The sequence below is a fragment of the Epinephelus lanceolatus genome, chromosome 22, assembly GCF_041903045.1.
Source record: "Epinephelus lanceolatus isolate andai-2023 chromosome 22, ASM4190304v1, whole genome shotgun sequence".
NCBI lineage: Eukaryota > Metazoa > Chordata > Actinopteri > Perciformes > Serranidae > Epinephelus > Epinephelus lanceolatus.
This window is the reverse complement of record NC_135755.1, coordinates 18,040,346-18,058,697: the sequence shown is the minus strand read 5'-3', so window position 1 is coordinate 18,058,697 and position 18,352 is coordinate 18,040,346. Positions and strand designations below refer to the sequence as shown.

The following is an 18,352-nucleotide window of genomic DNA, read 5'->3' as shown; positions in this document are numbered from 1 at the left end:
ATAATAAAAAGTGAAACTCTATTAGGAGCTGCGTCTTGTCAGAATAAATCAAAACCTATGTGACTGGACCATGTGGGAATTTAATTTGAAAGGCACAGACACAGGAAGTGGCCACGCTCAGCAGTCAGACAGGAGTCATGTTAATTTCCAGGGCTGGTACCTGCGGTTATTCCACAGGCTAGTTAATAACATGTCGGGCAGGAAATCCAAAGTGTGGGATCATTTTGAGAAGGTGAAGGACGAACCCAAGGTGATATGTAAACTCATCTTCATTGGTCGACTACAAACATGACATATCATCTGAAACATGGAAGTAGCTACATGCCCATTAGCCGACAGCGTCATTAACAGGCGGCTCGCTCAGTGTGTGACGTGCACTTGTAGATAAAATATAGGCCTATATTAATGAAGGTTCATTAGTATGGTTTTGTATTTCTCTGTAATGTAGCACAGTGTCAACAATGTTACTGATACTATTCTTTCTCACACCTTCAACTCAAACCATTGTGTTGCCCCGCCCAAAATATATCATTTAATAATTACATTAATATCATAAACATGCAGGCGACTAGTTGACTAATGGCCCTAAATGACGACTATTGGTCGACTAGGAAAATTTGTAGTCGAGGGCAGCTCTACCTTATACTATGGTAGTTACTTGCAGCATCAAAAACTATAGTTAAAACACTCATGTATAAGAAGTAAGTATGTAGAAACATAACAAACATACTTATTTTACCCCAAACCATGATCTTTTTCCAAACCTAACCAAGTAGTTTTGTTGCCTTAACCCAACAAAACTGCAACCATTTCACAAAATTTACCATGTTTTTAAAACAGCAACCATCAATGGTCATATTTGTTGTTTTTGTGTTGATCTCCAGCCACTGGTAGGGCTGCTAATTTAGGAAACACTTCTGTGGGTTGTAGTAGAGGCAGGAACAAATGACCTATGGATTGGAGGATTTATTTATTTATTTATTTTACCCAAGAACCCCCAAAACTGTCTTTTCAAAACTTAACTTTTGAATTACTTTCTTGATCTCTAAAGTGATTTATTAGTCTTTACTAGATCTGAGGTTTTAACCTGAAGACTTTGCCATGTACCTGTGTACTTGTGTAAATGCTTTCCAGTACACCTGTAGTCAAATATATGTTGATTGCACCAGCACACACCTTAGTGGGTTTGCATACAAAATGGATCATTTAATCCTCACAGGCATTCAAGGTGCAAGGCAGGAGTAGCAAGACAGTATGAGGAACATTTGTAACTTTAAAAAAAAAGTTGTAATTTTTACTGCTTGTTGTTGGTGGACAGAAAACTGAAAATGAAAAACAAAAAAATCTTTGCTTTGAGTTAGTTAACTTTTAGCCATAGATACCAAAACTTCTTTTGCACCTGTAGAGTAATTATAATCTCTATGGGTTTGGTGTTGATTGGATTTAATGTATCATAAATACATGAAATGCAGCTATTTTCCAGATGCTTTTGATGGCTGCTACTGGTGTTACGCCGAATTCTTTGACCCATAAGAATCCATGACCCTAAACCCTCACTGTACCCACTCAACAACTCACAAAACTCAAAGACTTTTAAGGCAGTGTGGTACTTGGTAAAAGGATCTAACAGATACATTATTATTATTTTGATGACATTTTGGCCTTTGGGCCTTCCTCAAGATCAACAAACAACCTGAAGAAGGTGCAAATTCCAAAACATCAAACAAAATAAAAGAAATGTATATGGAGCCAGAGTGTGCGACACGTGTTCTACAATCAAGTCTATTTCCAGTGAAAACCAAGAGAACCAAGTGGAAAATAAGCTCTGAGGTCAATATGAATCTTCCTTCAGAGAGTGATTTGTTGCTAAAGCAGGTGAGAGAAAAAGAAAGACAATCACACAAAGATAAAATGAAACAGAAATCAAGTCTGTACTTTGAATCATTGCGCAACTGCATTCAATTTTCAGGCTCAGCTGGAAAAACGGGGTGTATCTGAGGTCACAATCTGCTGGCGAGCTGACAAATATGAACAAATCTTTGATTGCAAACACGACAAAGACCAATGGAACCAAACAGACAGGTGGGTGTGTTTACCTGAGACTATCTTAGGAGTACTGATGAAACACGAGAAATCCTTCGCTCTGTAGACAATGAAACCAGTTTTCCTACCTGCACACTTTTCATTGCATTTGGTCTGAGGCTTATTATCTCATTAAATCATCTATTAAATCTGTTTTTGTTTTTATAGTAGGTGTGGTTGAATGCAGGAGTCATGAAGATAACATTGAAATAGCTCAGAAAACCTGTTGTAGCTAACCTAAGTATGGAACTACATCATCTTCAAATGTAGCCAGGAAATGTCGCCTTCTTTCCTAGAATTTGGAGGATGCAACGGATGAATCCTTTGTGGCACAGCCTATCCCAAGATGCACTGTCTGCTGGTGACGATTGGGTTGTTTACAGGAATATGGTGGAGGGGTGGTGGATGGGTCCAGAGAGCGGTGTTAGCGTCCTGTATGATTCTAAAGCCAAAATCTGTTCTTTTTCTAAACCTAACCACTTCCTTTTGTTGCCTAAACCCAACCATGTGTTTGTTGTTGAAGGAAAAATAAACATCAATTTGCGGTGTTGTACTAACTTAGTATGTTTATTTTGAAAGAAGACAATGCGTGTAACAGGCAGAACTTGACACGGTGTCCCAGAACGTCAACCAGGATACCTTGCATGTCATATGTGGACGTAGAAAGTCCATGACCAAATGTCAATATGTGATAAGGTCAGAGTGAGAATGCGTTGTAATATTAAGAAGAAGAACAAAAAAAAAAAAAAAATATATATATATATATATATATATATATATATATATATATATATATGTATTTGGCATATATTGTTAAATAGGTGCTCAAAATGTTCGGAGATGTCATCTAAAAGGGTTAAACAAGGCATTTCTGAAATTTCATCTCAACTTTCAGAAAAAGCTAGAATGTAAACCTTAAGCTGAGATTTTTATTTTGGTCAAGAATTAACTTTCACGCTGTTTTTAACAACCAACTCAGGCACTTTTTGTGATAAATCTGCAGTCTGTAAAGCTTTTTTGGCCATTTGGGGGCAGCAGAAACAAGCTGCAAACAACATTGACATATTATCAACATATAAAATTAGGGTGAACTTTTTATCAAGGACCTGCTTGTTCACACATCTGGTAGAAATCGACCAATGTTAGCATTCAATTAGTCTTTTTCTGGCCATCTGACACATGATAGCTTAATATTCACTTCCTTTTAGCTCTGTTTTTGGTCTCAACCAACTCCTGAGAGAAATATCTTGCTCTTCAGCCTGATGCTCCAATATGTTCACCAACAAAAAAAGGGCCCGCTGCATCTGGAAACAACACTAATGAAAAAAGGGAGACAAAAACTTTAAAAGTCTTAAAACCAAAACACTGAGCTGAAAGATGCTAAATTTCTTTGTAATTGCTGAACTGCTGAGTCAATTAATAATTGTCAGTAGGCTTTTCATCAGAAGTGAAACCTTACCATAACACATAGTAACTGAATCCATTGTACATATGAAATTATTCGTGAAATCAATGTTGTTAACTTTACTAATGGATGTAGTCTGTTGAAGTGCAAATGCTCAGTCAGTATGTGAGTGAAAAATATTCTTGCCTTTTTGCCTTAGAAGGAATATGCACTGTGTATTTATGAATGGCCTCATGCTGAGGTCATATTAGCAAGCCCTCCTATCATTATAGTTTTCATTGTTTGCAATATAATGCTATAATCCATAGAAAGATTCTCAATGCTTCTTTAAAAAATGTAATTTTCAACTCTTAATAAATTAACTCAACAGCTTAATACTGAAAGTGTTTTATATTGGTCGAGAGGTTAAATGCATAAAGTAAGGTTTGCTCATAAAGAACAAAGTGCAGAGGCATTTACAGGAAACCAGAACCATCTTGTCACCTGCGGAATGACTGAGCTGCAGGACTTCATTTTTATTTCTGCATAAACATAACTTAAAAGTGGCATCTTGTCTTTCAAGCCTGAGCTACTGAAGATGCTGTTAGTCACACAAACTAAAGTGTATTTGTTTTCATATGCTTAATCACCATGGGGAAATGACATTTACACAACAGGCCGGATCAAAAGTTCAAGAATGTCCAGTATGAGGAAGGCGTGGCTTAAAGCTGTTTATAACTAACACCCTCAGGCTCTTCAGTCACCCACACACCTGCTGGAACTCAAACAGGTAACAAAATTACATACATACTGTATGTGTTCTTTATTTTTCCAATAATTTTTTTTTTCTTTTTAATAGATTTTCAATACTATCAATACAAGCATGATTTAAAGATGTGTGCTGTTATGTTACTAAAGCTTAGTATCTTATTATTAATATTTCATCATCTTAATGGTGATTATGCTGCTGCTGAAACTTAAAAACTCAAGGCTTTTTGGTTTTACTTAACTGAACTGTGTTAATTTTTTCACCTTTTAAACATTTTAAAATTTTTCCTGGACTTTTTTAGGGGAGGTATGTTTTATATAAGTGGGCTTATTTATGAAATGTTTTGCTGTAAGTGACTTGTTTTGTGATGTGTTTTGTCATCAGCAATCTGCAAACATCCAAAGAGATTTAACCAGAAGTTGGGCTACATCATAAGAGCTGGTGCAGGTCAGTACACATTAATTTCAGTAAATATGAAATACCTTAAATGGTACCACTTTTTAATAAGTCAGCAGTTAAACTGTGCTCATAAATTGATACTACCTTTAGTAATGTTTATTAAATCATTTACAGATGCTTTATAAATTAAATTTGCAAATGAGAACAACTTTTGGGTATTCAGGTCGTGAAAAACTGTGATGATGAGTCACTAATAGTCGCATGTCGTGTCATGGCATGTCATGACGGACCCAGATGTTGCAGTCACAATGTCTGACCACCGTGTGAAATAGGCTTCAGTTCTGATACACCTGCTGGGGGCTTGTTTGGCCCCTGTTTACTTCTTGTCAGCTACTGCAGTAACAAATATTTCAACAGGAAATATACTTGGACCCATTTAGAAAGGTTAGGTTGTCAAGTTTGTAATTTTCAATTGAAAAAAATCGAATTTTGACCTGATGATGGCGCTAGATGAAAACTCAGGGAATCAAAAATGTCATTATGTAAGGGATAATGTATAATGAGCCGGTGAATACTGGGAAAATGACTCCCGACAGGGGAATAGAACCCCGACGCCTGAAGGGAGTTATTTTTCCAGTATTCACCAGCTCATTATACATTATCCCGCTTATTACACGGCTAATTATCAGTTAAATAAATAATGTTGTCTGCCTCCGCAAAGTGCATTAAAACCGACCGGATTCGACAACTTTTGGTGAAAGTTTTGTACTCACCCAGGCTTAGTGGACTGAACCGAGGCATAAAACTCGCCTAAAATGTCATTAAGCATGACTGCCGAGTGGGTATTCAAATCCGTGTTCTTTTGTTTTTGGCAGAGAAAGTCCGTCAGTATAGTAGTAGTAGTACAGTACAGTATAGTACAGTAGCCCATTTTGTTGTGTTTTTTGTATTTATCTCATCTTTCTCCTCCTCTATCACTTGAAGCTCTTCAGGTGTCAGTTCCTTGTACCGTTTTTCGCTTGATTTTTTTCTTTCCTTCTCCATTTCTTTTTCTTCAGTGGCATCCCATTCCTCAAAATCCTTGTAGCTACTCTCCAAATAAGTTAAAAGAAATGTTAAAATCAGCCATTTCTGTTTGTTTTTTCCCTCTGAAGTTGTTTGACAGCTGCAGTGTTGCAGGGCAGCGTCGCTAGCAATGCCGGGCTACATAGCAACTGTGTAATGACCGTTGCTACTAGCAATGAATCATTACACAGTAATATCAGACCGCTGAATGCCGCGACTGACCAATCAGAATACAGCATTTAATAGAGCCGTGTAATAATTCATATTAATGGTGATTATGCTGCTGCTGAAACTTAAAAACTCAAGGCTTTTTGGTTTTACTTAACTGAACTGTGTTAATTTTTTCAACTTTTAAACATTTTAAAAATTTTCCTGGACTTTTTTAGGGGAGGTATGTTTTATATAAGTGGGCTTATTTATGAAATGTTTTGCTGTAAGTGACTTGTTTTGTGATGTGTTTTGTCATCAGCAATCTGCAAACATCCAAAGAGATTTAACCAGAAGTTGGGCTACATCATAAGAGCTGGTGCAGGTCAGTACACATTAATTTCAGTAAATATGAAATACCTTAAATGGTACCACTTTTTAATAAGTCAGCAGTTAAACTGTGCTCATAAACTGATAATACCTTTAGTAATGTTTATTAAATCATTTACAGATGCTTTATAAATTAAATTTGCAAATGAGAACAACTTTTGGGTATTCAGGTCGTGAAAAACTGTGATGATGAGTCACTAATAGTCGCATGTCATGTCATGTCATGTCATGTCATGTCATGTCATGTCATGGCATGTCATGACGGACCCAGATGTTGCAGTCACAATGTTTGGCCACCGTGTGAAATAGGCTTCAATTCTGATACACCTGCTGGGGGCTTGTTTGGCCCCTGTTTACTTCTTGTCAGCTACTGCAGTAACAAATATTTCAACAGGAAATATACTTGGACCCATTTAGAAAGGTTAGGTTGTCAAGTTTGTAACTTTCAATTGAAAAAACTGAGGGCTGTCAAACGAGTAATTTTTTTAATCGTGATTAATCGCGTTTTGAATTGCATGTTTACAATTCTGTTATTTTGCATTTCAAGGCAGTTTTAAGCCCATAATGTAAAGCATTTCTTACCAGAGTGTCTTAATTGGGAATGAAATGAACTCAAAGAAAGAATTTCCTTTTTGACCTTTTGTATTTTCTTTCAAAAAAGTGCCATGTAGACCAACTTAATACAATACCTGAGTCTTCTACGATGTTGACTGGTCTGCAGTCAGTTGCCACCCATTTAGCGATCATTTTAGTTAACTTCTTCGACGTACTTTCGTCCACACTCCAAAATGGTACTTTGGCGGAGCTGAGGCTTGCTTGGCTGGGGTGCGCCAGCTGCACCTAGGTGTTTAGCGTGGAGGTGGTAACTCAAACTCAACGTACTCCGGTGGTAGTTAAACTCTGTTTGACACAGGTTGCATTTTACTTTTGACTTGTCAACTGAACCGTCTGGAAGTTTTTTAAAGTTAAGCAAACCGTTCAAAAGTCCAGTAGCACTCTTTCTTTCCATCACCGCGTTAAGTTTACTGCAGGAAGCCGCTTCGAAGCATGAAGGCTACAGCTAGAGGAGCCGACTACGGGTGAGTAGAAGGGACAAAAAGGCTTGCGGAATTAAAATGCGATTAAAAAAAATAAATGCGTTATAGATTGCATTAATCTAATCGCGATTAACGCGAAAATCTAATTTTGACCTGATGATGGCGCTAAATGAAAACTCATGGAATCAAAAATGTCATTATGATTAAATATTTCAGTCTGGAGCAAAGTGTTGGACCATTTGATTGACCATCATTGCCAACCACAGAGCCATGCCATGAGTGAGGCAAATAAAACCTTAGAAAATGCCTTAGGCCGTGGTCACAGAGAAAGCGTTTTGGCAGTTGGAGACGCCTTTTTTTATTGTTTTTGATAAGAATGAAGCTTTTTGCTTGCGTTTTTTGCGTTGCAATGCACCCCCAACTTTCTGCGCTCTGGGCACCTGGCGTTTTTGCTGGAGTGCTCTGAACTCTGCTAGTTGATAAAAATTTAACTCAAAGCAGAAAAAAAGCCCCATGTCACCTTTTTCCCATTGCCCGATTGGATTATTTCAGAGACGAGCCTTCCAGGGGGGTCACGACAACAAGTTTACAGTTGGTAAACAATGGAGGTGAAATAGTAGTAGTGGTTGCTGGATACCCAGAGCTATACGGCCCGACGATGGACAGCAAGTTGTCAAACTGCCCCTAGGTTATCCTTAAATATGCCTGAAAATGGTCATCATGGATGCGAAGCTCCTGGACCAACTGGTGGTACTCCCTGTGATCCACCCTCTTTTTTAGGGTCTCATGTACCCTCACAGATCTCTGTTTCCCTGTGCCCAACAAACTATTTACTGACAGCGTCTCACCCTCAACCAGAGCTACAGCAAGTACCCTCTGCCTCAACATTTTAGGAACTAGATACTAATTACTGTGAAATAACTAAAATAAATACATAAACAGCAGATTGATTACACAGGAAGGTTAGAATAAAGAGGTGATCAGGTGGTTCCCTGGCAACAATAAAAAGGCGCAGCAAGCGTTTTTTTTTTCACTAGTGGCATTAAATTTTTTTTAAAAAAAGGCAGTGCAACGTGCCTCACATTTTACAACCTGCAAAAGGCTTTCCGTGTAATCTAGGCCATAGAAAGTATTAGAAAGAGGTAAAATGAAATGATTAACATGAATTCTGTTGTTATCACATCTTCAGGTGTTTGAATACTGCTGGACTACCTTTTGAAGCAGATCCAAAGCAATCTTGAAGTCTAACCATATCATCATGGAGCATAACTCAGCAGAAACTGTGGTCCCTGACAGCAGAGATGAAATCTTTGTGGTTGGTGGTGGTGAGGTGCTTGAAGCAGGGGAAAAGCACCTTCTTGAAAATGTTTCACAGTATGTGCAACAAAACAAAGAGACCACCAACACACAGCTATTCTCGTTTTTGGCACTGCTGAATGCGTACATTCCTGATGCCTACCTCCTGATGTCTGAGTGTCAGAAGATCCTTGGACCACCCGATCCAATCCATGGAGGTCCACCCTTTGAAGAGAGAATGGAGCCTTTTACAGTTTTAATCAACATATCCAGTACAAGCCCTGAACGTGTATGTATGATTCACCCAGTGCTTGCAGAGAAAGCTGTGGATCTACTAGCTGACTTAGGGATTTCCAGAAGTGCTACCATGAAGAAATTTATTTTCTCATTTTGTGAAAGTCAACTCCAACCACATATACTCCAGTTCATCAAAGATTTGCTGACAAAGAGAGAGCTGGAAGAAAAGGGTAAAAAGAAGTTCTCAGGATTGATTGAGGATATAGAGAAAGAGAAATTTCACAACGCTGTGTCTGTCTTGAAAATGGCATCAAATAAATTTCGACAGGACCCCTTTTTACCCCAAACCATTTCCCGTCTCTATTACATCACAGAAGACGCCATTGACTATGGAAAAGCTGAAGAATGGGCGATCACAGCCATTGAAAGAGCTCCGAACAACTCTTATGTGGCTGACACTCTTGGGCAGGTTTATAAGAACCGTTTGATGAGGGAAGCCAGACGATGGGAGGATGTCTTAAACATGGCAGAAAAGGCCTTCAGAGCCTTTAAGGATGTAGAGACAAAAGCTGACAGAGAAGAGGGCCCTGAAATGACGGACACAGCTGGTGTTGTCAGCATTTCAATTTCTTACAACAACAGAGGTCGATTTGGCTTCATTCAAGTGGCAAAGATAACCTTTGAGAAATGCAACAAGGCAGGCATTTATGCTACACAGGCACAGCGTTTCATCCAAAGCAAAAGAATGGAAGTCGAAGCCAAGTTTGACTTTTTTGAGTGGTACCTAAACTACTCCAAGCCTGACATGACAACCTTAGAGCCACCTTACTTCTGGAAGGATGTTGTACTTTGTTACGAACTGTACACAACAAAAACAGCTTCTGGATCTACCAGCTTTCCAGGCCTCCTAGATCGTCTGAATCGTGGCCTTTTCACATCAAAAGGAAGACAGGCTGGGTTTGAGGAGTTCAAGGAAACAGTGTCTGATTTAGAGGCAGTCCGAGATGATTTGAAAACCACCTATGAGGCAAATGTGGATGATATCAAAGCCGCCGAGAGGTACATCCTCTCCAACGTCATCTTGTGCAACAAGATGCATAACTCTACTCAGCTCACCCCGGTGAATAAACTCAAAGCAGTAATTCACAGATTCTTGGACACAGAAGTGGGGCGTAGAAGCCCTGAGTTTTACCTTTTGGCTCTGCTGTTGTTTTGGCCTGAGGGAGAGCCTCAGGTGGGGCAAGAAGACAATGATGATGAAGAGGAGGAACAACAGGCCACAGAGGATGATGGATCAGAAGACAAAACCTGGGAGGATGAGGACAGCAATGAGGAACAAGAGACAAGAGAGGAGCCTGAACAACTACCTCTTGACCTCATGTTTGACCCTGACCTGCAACAGTATGTCACATTCATGGAGAAAGCATTTGAGAGAGCTGAGTACGCTAAGTACCTCCGAGGCCGGTACCTTTTGCCTCTGTTTTTTCTGGGGAAGGGTTCTGGACTGAGCAAATGGATTCACAAATCAAGGTTGGATGAAATAGTGGAAGCCCAGGTGGATGTTGAACTAGCGGATGATCAAGATCAAAGAACTGCGAAGAAATGGACACGGATCAATGAAATGTGGATCAAAGGGGATGTGTGGCGAGTCCCAGAAATCCGAGACATGCTTCTCCCAGTCCAGGTAGAGCAATGCAACCCTCAAGGGTATGAAGCAAAGGAAGTGTTTGTTTATGCTGGAGGGAAGAAAATAGTGGCAAAGGTTGAACCTGATGCTCTAGTGCTCAGCCCAATGGTTTTCTATCTTGGCTTCACCATTCAGGGTCCTGTCGTCTTCAAAGTGGGATATCCTCATGTGTCTGGGCAGTGATTGACAATGAACTCTTTGGAACTGAACCAAAATGAATGTCATTGGTTCAAAAGTGGTGGACTGACCGACAGACCAGCATTGTCATCTGCCAATCAGCTAGTGTTCCTAAAAATGCCTTTGGGACAGAGAGATATGTACATGAAATCATGAAAAAATAATATCTGCAAGCTATTTTATACATACATACATACATACATACATACATACAAGAAGCTGTAGTGGATGGTAGTGGGGATCTTTTTAAGTCCACGTCCCACAAGTTGTGTTCATTTAACCATTCAGCATTATCAGTTGTTGTGGGTGGTGGATGGGTGTATCAATCATTTTCTCTCAAAATCAGGTTTACATTTTTTCTTTTTTAACTTTTTATTTAACAATAATCGACCATCCTGTAACAGTATCTTTGATCAGGTGGTCTCCATTTTTAAGAATCCTTGTATTATCATTTGGTTTTAAGAAAGATAAATCTGTATGCAAGATGTGTATTAAGTTCCTTACTTTGATGTTTTAGTGTAATAATGTTGGTAGAAAAAGTATTTCTTTCATTTTGATATATTATGTATATGTATTTTAATAAATGAAGTTTTAAAGGAACATGAAAATGCCACTTGAAATGATAAATGCATGTTGTTTTGGCAATAAAAAAAAAAAAAAAAAAAACTTGCAGTGTGATTTGCCTTTTATGTGAGTTTTTGAAGAGGTTGACTACAGCTGAAGTGCACTGACTGTTGAGTAGTAATGACCAACGTATTTTTAAGGTGTTGAAATATTTTGAACTTGACATAATCATAGGATTTATTTGGATTTGGGCACAATAATATACATAATGTGTATTATATAATAGTAATATCATACAAAACCTTTACCAGGTGCAACATCGACAACACCTAGACATTAATCTAGCGCATAATCAGCCATTTTGTTTTTGGTAGGAGAAGTGTATTTTACCGCCAATACTTTCGTACTTTAACTTCAGTAGGTTTTTGAATGCGGGACTTAATTTGTAATGGAGTAGTTGTACTTCATAGTAAGTAAAATATCTGAGTACTTCTTCCACTACTTCCTCACAGATCTATGTTGTGACCCTTTATAGGTGGTCGACTCCTTGTTAGGGAAGCACTGAAGTAAACTTTTTAAAAAAAAAAAAAAAAAAAAGTTGTAATTTTTACTGCTTGTTGTTGGTGTACAGAAAACTGAAAATGAAAAACAAAAAAATCTTTGCTTTGAGTTAGTTAACTTTTAGCCATGGATCCCAAAACTTCTTTTGCACCTGTAGAGTAATTATAATCTCTATGGGTTTGGTGTTGATTTGATTTAATGTATCATTAATACCTGAAATGCAGCAATTTTCCAGATGCTTTTGATGGCTGCTACTGGTGTTACGCCGAATTCTTTGACCCATAAGAATCCATGACCCTAAACCCTCACTGTACCCACTCAACAACTCACAAAACTCAAAGACTTTTAAGGCAGTGTGGTACTTGGTAAAAGGATCTAACAGATACATTTATTTTATTTTGATGACATTTTGGCCTTTGGGACTTCCTCAAGATCAACAAACAACCTGAAGAAGGTGCAAATTCCGAAACATCAAACAAAATAAAAGAAATGTATATGGAGCCAGAGTGTGTTGTTTTGTTGTTTGTTTTTTATTTCCAAGTGTCATACACCAAAGGTGCCCAGCCCTCATGGGCTTACAAGACACTTAAATCGACATGAAGGAGCTGTACAACATAACCGAAAGCAAAAGAAGCACAGGAAAGGATGCTTTCATATATGCATCCACCCACCTACACACATATACATACATACATATATATATCCATGGACATTTCTCATCTACATACATATCAATGTTAGGTGGTAATAGTGTTTCACACATATAGTGTACTCCTACGCTGCTCGTATGCATTTTGGATGAACTTAGCTAATAGGAATACCTTTTCTGAAAATAAATACTGGAGTCTGCCTTCATCAGACATTGAAAACAAATCCGGTCCATCTTCAGATAAAATTTTACAGAAAAGCCTTTGCCCATGGTCGTGATACAAAGGACAGTAAAACAAAAAATGAAATTCATTTTCAATCTCTCCCAAATCACACAAACAACACTTTCGGTCTTCCTCAGGGATCGAATGGAAACGTCCAGTTTCTAGAGCCAGAGGCAGAATACCACACCTCAGCTGGGCACAAACTGACCTCTGAGCTCTGGATAGGCTGAGGGTGACATAGTGCTCTGGGCCATAATTACCTTTGATCAGACGATATGTTCTCAATTTTGGTTTACACTGAACTTCTTCTGACTTTTTTTGTCTATAATTTTCAAATAATACTCTTTTAATTTGACTGACAGAACAAGATAATTTATTTCTATATACATACTGAAGACCAGCCATACCAAATAATTCTTCAAGCTGCTTGGCCCAAGAATAATTGTTTAAGAGATCCCATAAAAAAATTGTTTAGTATAAGTCTATTATCAGGCATATTGATCAACCTGTTCCACAGTCGCACCATGTCACCCCCATGCCTCACCTCACATGGCTCCCAACCCATGTCACCGCATAATTCAAGTATTGGGGCCAATTTATGCACACCCAGAAAACAACGCATGGCTCTGTTCTGTACCGCTTCACACTTTATACGTTTTCCATAACCCCAAACTCCTGCACCATAATCTAAAATAGGACAAACACAAGATTTAAACAGTTGAGTGTAGGTTTTATAGCCAAGATCCCTGCAAGGTCCCTATTAAGGACAGCTCCCAGGGCCCTACCCACAGAGTCCGACAGAACGTTTATCCCCTCTTCAAATGTGAGATGATCATCTAACGTAAACCCCAGATATTTATACAACCTAGTGTAGGATAAAGGTGCTGACCCACAAGAAAAAGTGAAATTGGACTGCACCTGTCCCTTCTTCCTGAAATGCACAACCTGTGTTTTATCTTCGTTTATCCTCAACCTCCATCTCCCACACCAGTTGTACACAACATCTAATAACATTTGGAGTTCATTTTCAGACTCTGCGAGGAGGACTAATTCATCAGCGTACAGAAGAGAGCCAACCGTAAGGTCACCCAATCTGACCCCTATGGCTGTGTGCTTGATTTCTAATACAAGATCATTTATATAAATGGCAAACAAGGTGTGAGAGAGTACATCCCCCTGTTTGACACCAGATGGAGTTGGGAACCAGCCCGTTCTATACTGATTAACCTGCACACAAGCCACTGGGGTCTGATAAAAGGCTTTTAGTGCCTTGTAAAATTTACCATCTATTCCAGTATTTAATAATTTAAAGCTAAGAAGACCGTGGTGAATACAATCAAAAGCTTTATGAAAATTAATAAAACAACAAAAAACAGATCCCCCTTCTTGTATTCTGGCATGAACTATAGTAAATAAAGAATATATGTGGTCAATACATGCTCTTTTCTTATGGAAGCCATTTTGTTCATCGGCTAATAAACCAAACATTTCCAAAAATAGCATCAGTCACTCATTTAAAATACTGGAATAGATTTTATAAACACAGCTTAAAAGGCTTACCCCCCTACAGTTCATGGGGATACTGGGATCATTGTTTTTAGACTTAGGGATTGATTTTATAATAGATTTCTGCCAGACCGAGGGAAGAAAACCATAGTCAAAACAAATGGAGAAAAGATTAAGTAAAATGTAAAATAAACAAGGTAATCTCAAAATTTCATTCGATAAGTTATCAACACCCGTGGCTTTCCTCACTTTGAGTCTACTAATCGCACTCTTGACTTCCTCTTCTGTAATGCTCGCATTTAAATGTTGATTTTCAATATAGGTACTCCTGTTGCATATGAGTTTCCATCATATTTTTCTGAATAATTTTCTCTGCAAGAAAACAATTATCCCACTCTACTGGGCAATCACCTCCCGAAAATAAGGAACCAATATGAGTTTCCCATTTTTTCAAAACAAAGTCAATAACAAAAACTGAGGATCCATCTTCCAACAGAACTTCCATTGGATTTTTTTTTAATTTTTGGGGGGCCCAGATTATTCATTAAGCTCCAAAACACCTGAGGGTTACTTGTTTGCATATGCTCTATTTTTAATGCTTGACCCCTCTCATAATTTCTTTTGCAGGCCCGCAATTTTTTATCAAAGGTTTGTTGTCTAATTTTAAATTAGTTTTTTTAACTGCTGTTTTTCCCTCATATTCAAACTATCACTTCTTAGAAAACTTTTTTCCACCACCCTCATCTCCTTCCACAGTATTTTCAATTGTTCATTCCAATAAGGTTTGGGTTTCCTTACACATCCACCTTTCCTCCCAGGAATTGACCTACTACAAACTTCAGGCACATTACACACATACTCACAAAATTCATCATACTATTCATCAATTTCTTTTTGGTAATGTACTTGAGACAGTTTGCCTATAAATTGGGTAAAAACCGTTTTACACCTACTGGAGGAGAAGAGATGAGGGGAGGCATTTCTAATAGTCTTTGGAGGATATTGTCTGTTTTGGTCACTGGCTAAACTTGTATCATTAACAAACCCCCCACCTGCATCAAATGTCAGAGCCAACAAAGAGTTATCAGGTGCTCTACACCTATCACCCAGCAGGTTAAGACACCTAGTGCTCCCCTTTCGCTCAAACACTTTTTGTGATAAATCTGCAGTCTGTAAAGCTTTTTTTGGCCATTTGGGGGCAGCAGAAACAAGCTGCAAACAACACTGACATATTATCAACATATAAAATTAGGGTGAACTTTTTTAACAAGGACCTGCTTGTTCACACATCTGGTAGAAATCGACCAGTGTTAGCATTCAATTAGTCTTTTTTTCTGTCCATCTGACACATGATAGCTTAATGTTCACTTCCTTTTAGCTCTGTTTTTGGTCTCAACCAACTCCTGAGAGAAATATCTTGCTCTTCAGCCTGATGCTCCAATATGTTCACCAACAAAAAAAGGGCCCGCTGCATCTGGAAACAACACTAATGAAAAAAGTGAGACAAAGTTAAAAGTCGTAAAACCAAAACACTGAGCTGAAAGATGCTAAATTTCTTTGTAATTGCTGAACTGCTGAGTCAATTAATAATTGTCAGTAGGCTTTTCATCAGAAGTGAAACCTTACCATAACACATAGTAATTGAATCCATTGTACATATGGAATTATTCGTGAAATCAGTGTTAATGATATTAAACTTTACTAATGGATGTAGTCTGTTGAAGTGCAAATGCTCAGTCAGCTTAATACTGAAACTGTTTTATATTGGTCGAGAGGTTGAATGCATAAAGTAAGGTTTGCTCATAAAGAACAAAGTGCAGAGGCATTTACAGGAAACCAGAACCATCTTGTCACCTGCGGAATGACTGAGCTGCAGGACTTCATTTTTATTTCTGCATAAACATAACTTAAAAGTGGCATCTTGTCTTTCAAGCCTGAGCTACTGAAGATGCTGTTAGTCACACAAACTACAGTGCATTTGTTTTCATATGCTTAATCACCATGGGGAAATGACATTTACACAACAGGCCGGATCGAAAGTTCAAGAATGTCCAGTATGAGGAAGGCGTGGCTTAAAGCTGTTTATAACTAACACCCTCAGGCTCTTCAGTCACCCACACACCTGCTGGAACTCAAACAGGTAACAAAATTACATACATACTGTATGTGTTCTTTATTTTTCCAATAATTTTTTTTTTCTTTTTAATAGATTTTCAATACTATCAATACAAGCATGATTTAAAGATGTGTGCTGTTATGTTACTAAAGCTTAGTATCTTATTATTAATATTTCATCATCTTAATGGTGATTATGCTGCTGCTGAAACTTAAAAACTCAAGGCTTTTTGGTTTTACTTAACTGAACTGTGTTAATTTTTTCACCTTTTTAAGCATTTTAAAAATTTTCCTGGACTTTTTTAGGGGAGGTATGTTTTATATAAGTGGTCTTATTTATGAAATGTTTTGCTGTAAGTAACTTGTTTTGTGATGTGTTTTGTCATCAGCAATCTGCAAACATCCAAAGAGATTTAACCAGAAATTAATAAGTCAGCAGTTAAACTGTGCTCATAAATTGATACTACCTTTAGTAATGTTTATTAAATCATTTACAGATGCTTTATAAATTAAATTTGCAAATGAGAACAACTTTTGGGTATTCAGGTCATGAAAAACTGTGATGATGAGTCACTAATAGTCGCATGTCGTGTCATGGCATGTCATGACGGACCCAGATGTTGCAGTCACAATGTCTGGCCACCGTGTGAAATAGGCTTCAATTCTGATACACCTGCTGGGGGCTTGTTTGGCCCCTGTTTACTTCCTGTCAGCTACTGCAGTAACAAATATTTCAACAGGAAATATACTTGGACCTATTTAGAAAGGTTAGGTTGTCAAGTTTGTAATTTTCAATTGAAAAAAAATTAATTTTGACCTGATGATGGCGCTAGATGAAAACTCAGGGAATCAAAAATGTCATTATGTAAGGGATAATGTATAATGAGCCGGTGAATACTGGGAAAATGACTCCCGACAGGGGAATAGAACCCCGACGCCTGAAGGGAGTTATTTTCCCAGTCTTCACCGGCTCATTATACATTATCCCGCTTATTACACGGCTAATTATCAGTTAAATAAATAATGTTGTCTGCCTCCGCGAAGTGCATTAAAACCGACCGGATTTGACAACTTTTGGTAAAAGTTTTGTACTCACCCAGGCTTAGTGGACTGAACCGAGGCATAAAACTGGCGTAAAATGTCATTAAGCATGACTGCCGAGTGGGTATCCAAATCCGTGTTCTTTTGTTTTTGGCAGAGAAAGTCCGTCAGTATAGTAGTAGTAGTACAGTACAGTATAGTACAGTAGCCCATTTTGTTGTGTTTTTTGTGTTTATCTCATCTTTCTCCTCCTCTATCACTTGAAGCTCTTCAGGTGTCAGTTCCTTGTACCGTTTTTTGCTTGATTTTTTTCTTTCCTTCTCCATTTCTTTTTCTTCAGCGGCATCCCATTCCTCAAAATCCTTGTAGCTACTCTCCAAATAAGTTAAAAGAAATGTTAAAATCAGCCATTTCTGTTTGTTTTTTTCCCTCTGAAGTTGTTTGACAGCTGCAGTGTTGCAGGGCAGCGTCGCTAGCAACGCCAGGCTACATAGCAACTGTGTGAAGACCGTTGCTACTAGCAACGGTCTTCACACAGTAATATCAGACCGCTGAATGCCGCGACTGACCAATCAGAATACAGCATTTAATAGAGCAGTGTAATAAGATTAAATATTTCAGTCCGGACCAAAGTGTTGGACCATTTGATTGACCATCATTGCCAACCACAGAGCCATGCCATGAGTGAAGCAAATAAAACCTTAAAAAATGCCTTAGACCGTGGTCACAGAGAAAGCCTTTTGGCAGTTGGAGACGCCTTTTTCTAACTGTTTTTGATAAGAATTTTTGCGTTGCAATGCACCCCCAAGTTTCTGCGCTCTGGGCACCTGGCGTTTTTGCCGGAGTGCTCTGAACTCTGCTAGTTGAAAAAACTTGAGAAAAAACTAACTCAAAGTGAAAAAAAGCCCCATGTCACCTTTTTCCTATTGCCCAATTGGATTATTTTAGAGACGAGCCTTCCAGGGGGGTCACGACAACAAGTTTACAGTTGGTAAACAATGGAGGTGAAATAGTAGTAGTGGT

The 18,352-nt window shown here is 38.3% G+C and overlaps 1 protein-coding gene across 2 annotated transcripts; it reads left to right on the top strand.

The window, feature by feature from the left end:
- Window positions 1-4,111: 4,111 nt before the first annotated feature.
- On the top strand, window positions 4,112-11,799 carry LOC144459799 (sterile alpha motif domain-containing protein 9-like). 2 transcript variants are annotated; one of them, XM_078164461.1, is made up of 4 exons: window positions 4,112-4,256; window positions 4,620-4,682; window positions 6,169-6,231; window positions 8,463-11,799. In XM_078164461.1, exon 4 carries the CDS (start codon window positions 8,532-8,534, stop codon window positions 10,674-10,676), a length of 2,145 nt encoding a protein of 714 aa, XP_078020587.1. In that variant the 5' UTR covers window positions 4,112-4,256; window positions 4,620-4,682; window positions 6,169-6,231; window positions 8,463-8,531; the 3' UTR covers window positions 10,677-11,799. The 2 variants fall into 2 exon arrangements, with proteins under 2 accessions (XP_078020587.1, XP_078020588.1); XM_078164462.1 differs by lacking the exon at window positions 4,620-4,682 and having other exon boundaries at window positions 4,242-4,256.
- Window positions 11,800-18,352: the final 6,553 nt, after the last annotated feature.

Bases quoted from the DNA above. Each gene is read 5' to 3' on its own strand.
- LOC144459799 (XM_078164461.1), top strand. From the start codon at position 8,532: ATGGAGCATAACTCAGCAGAAACTGTGGTCCCTGACAGCAGAGATGAA.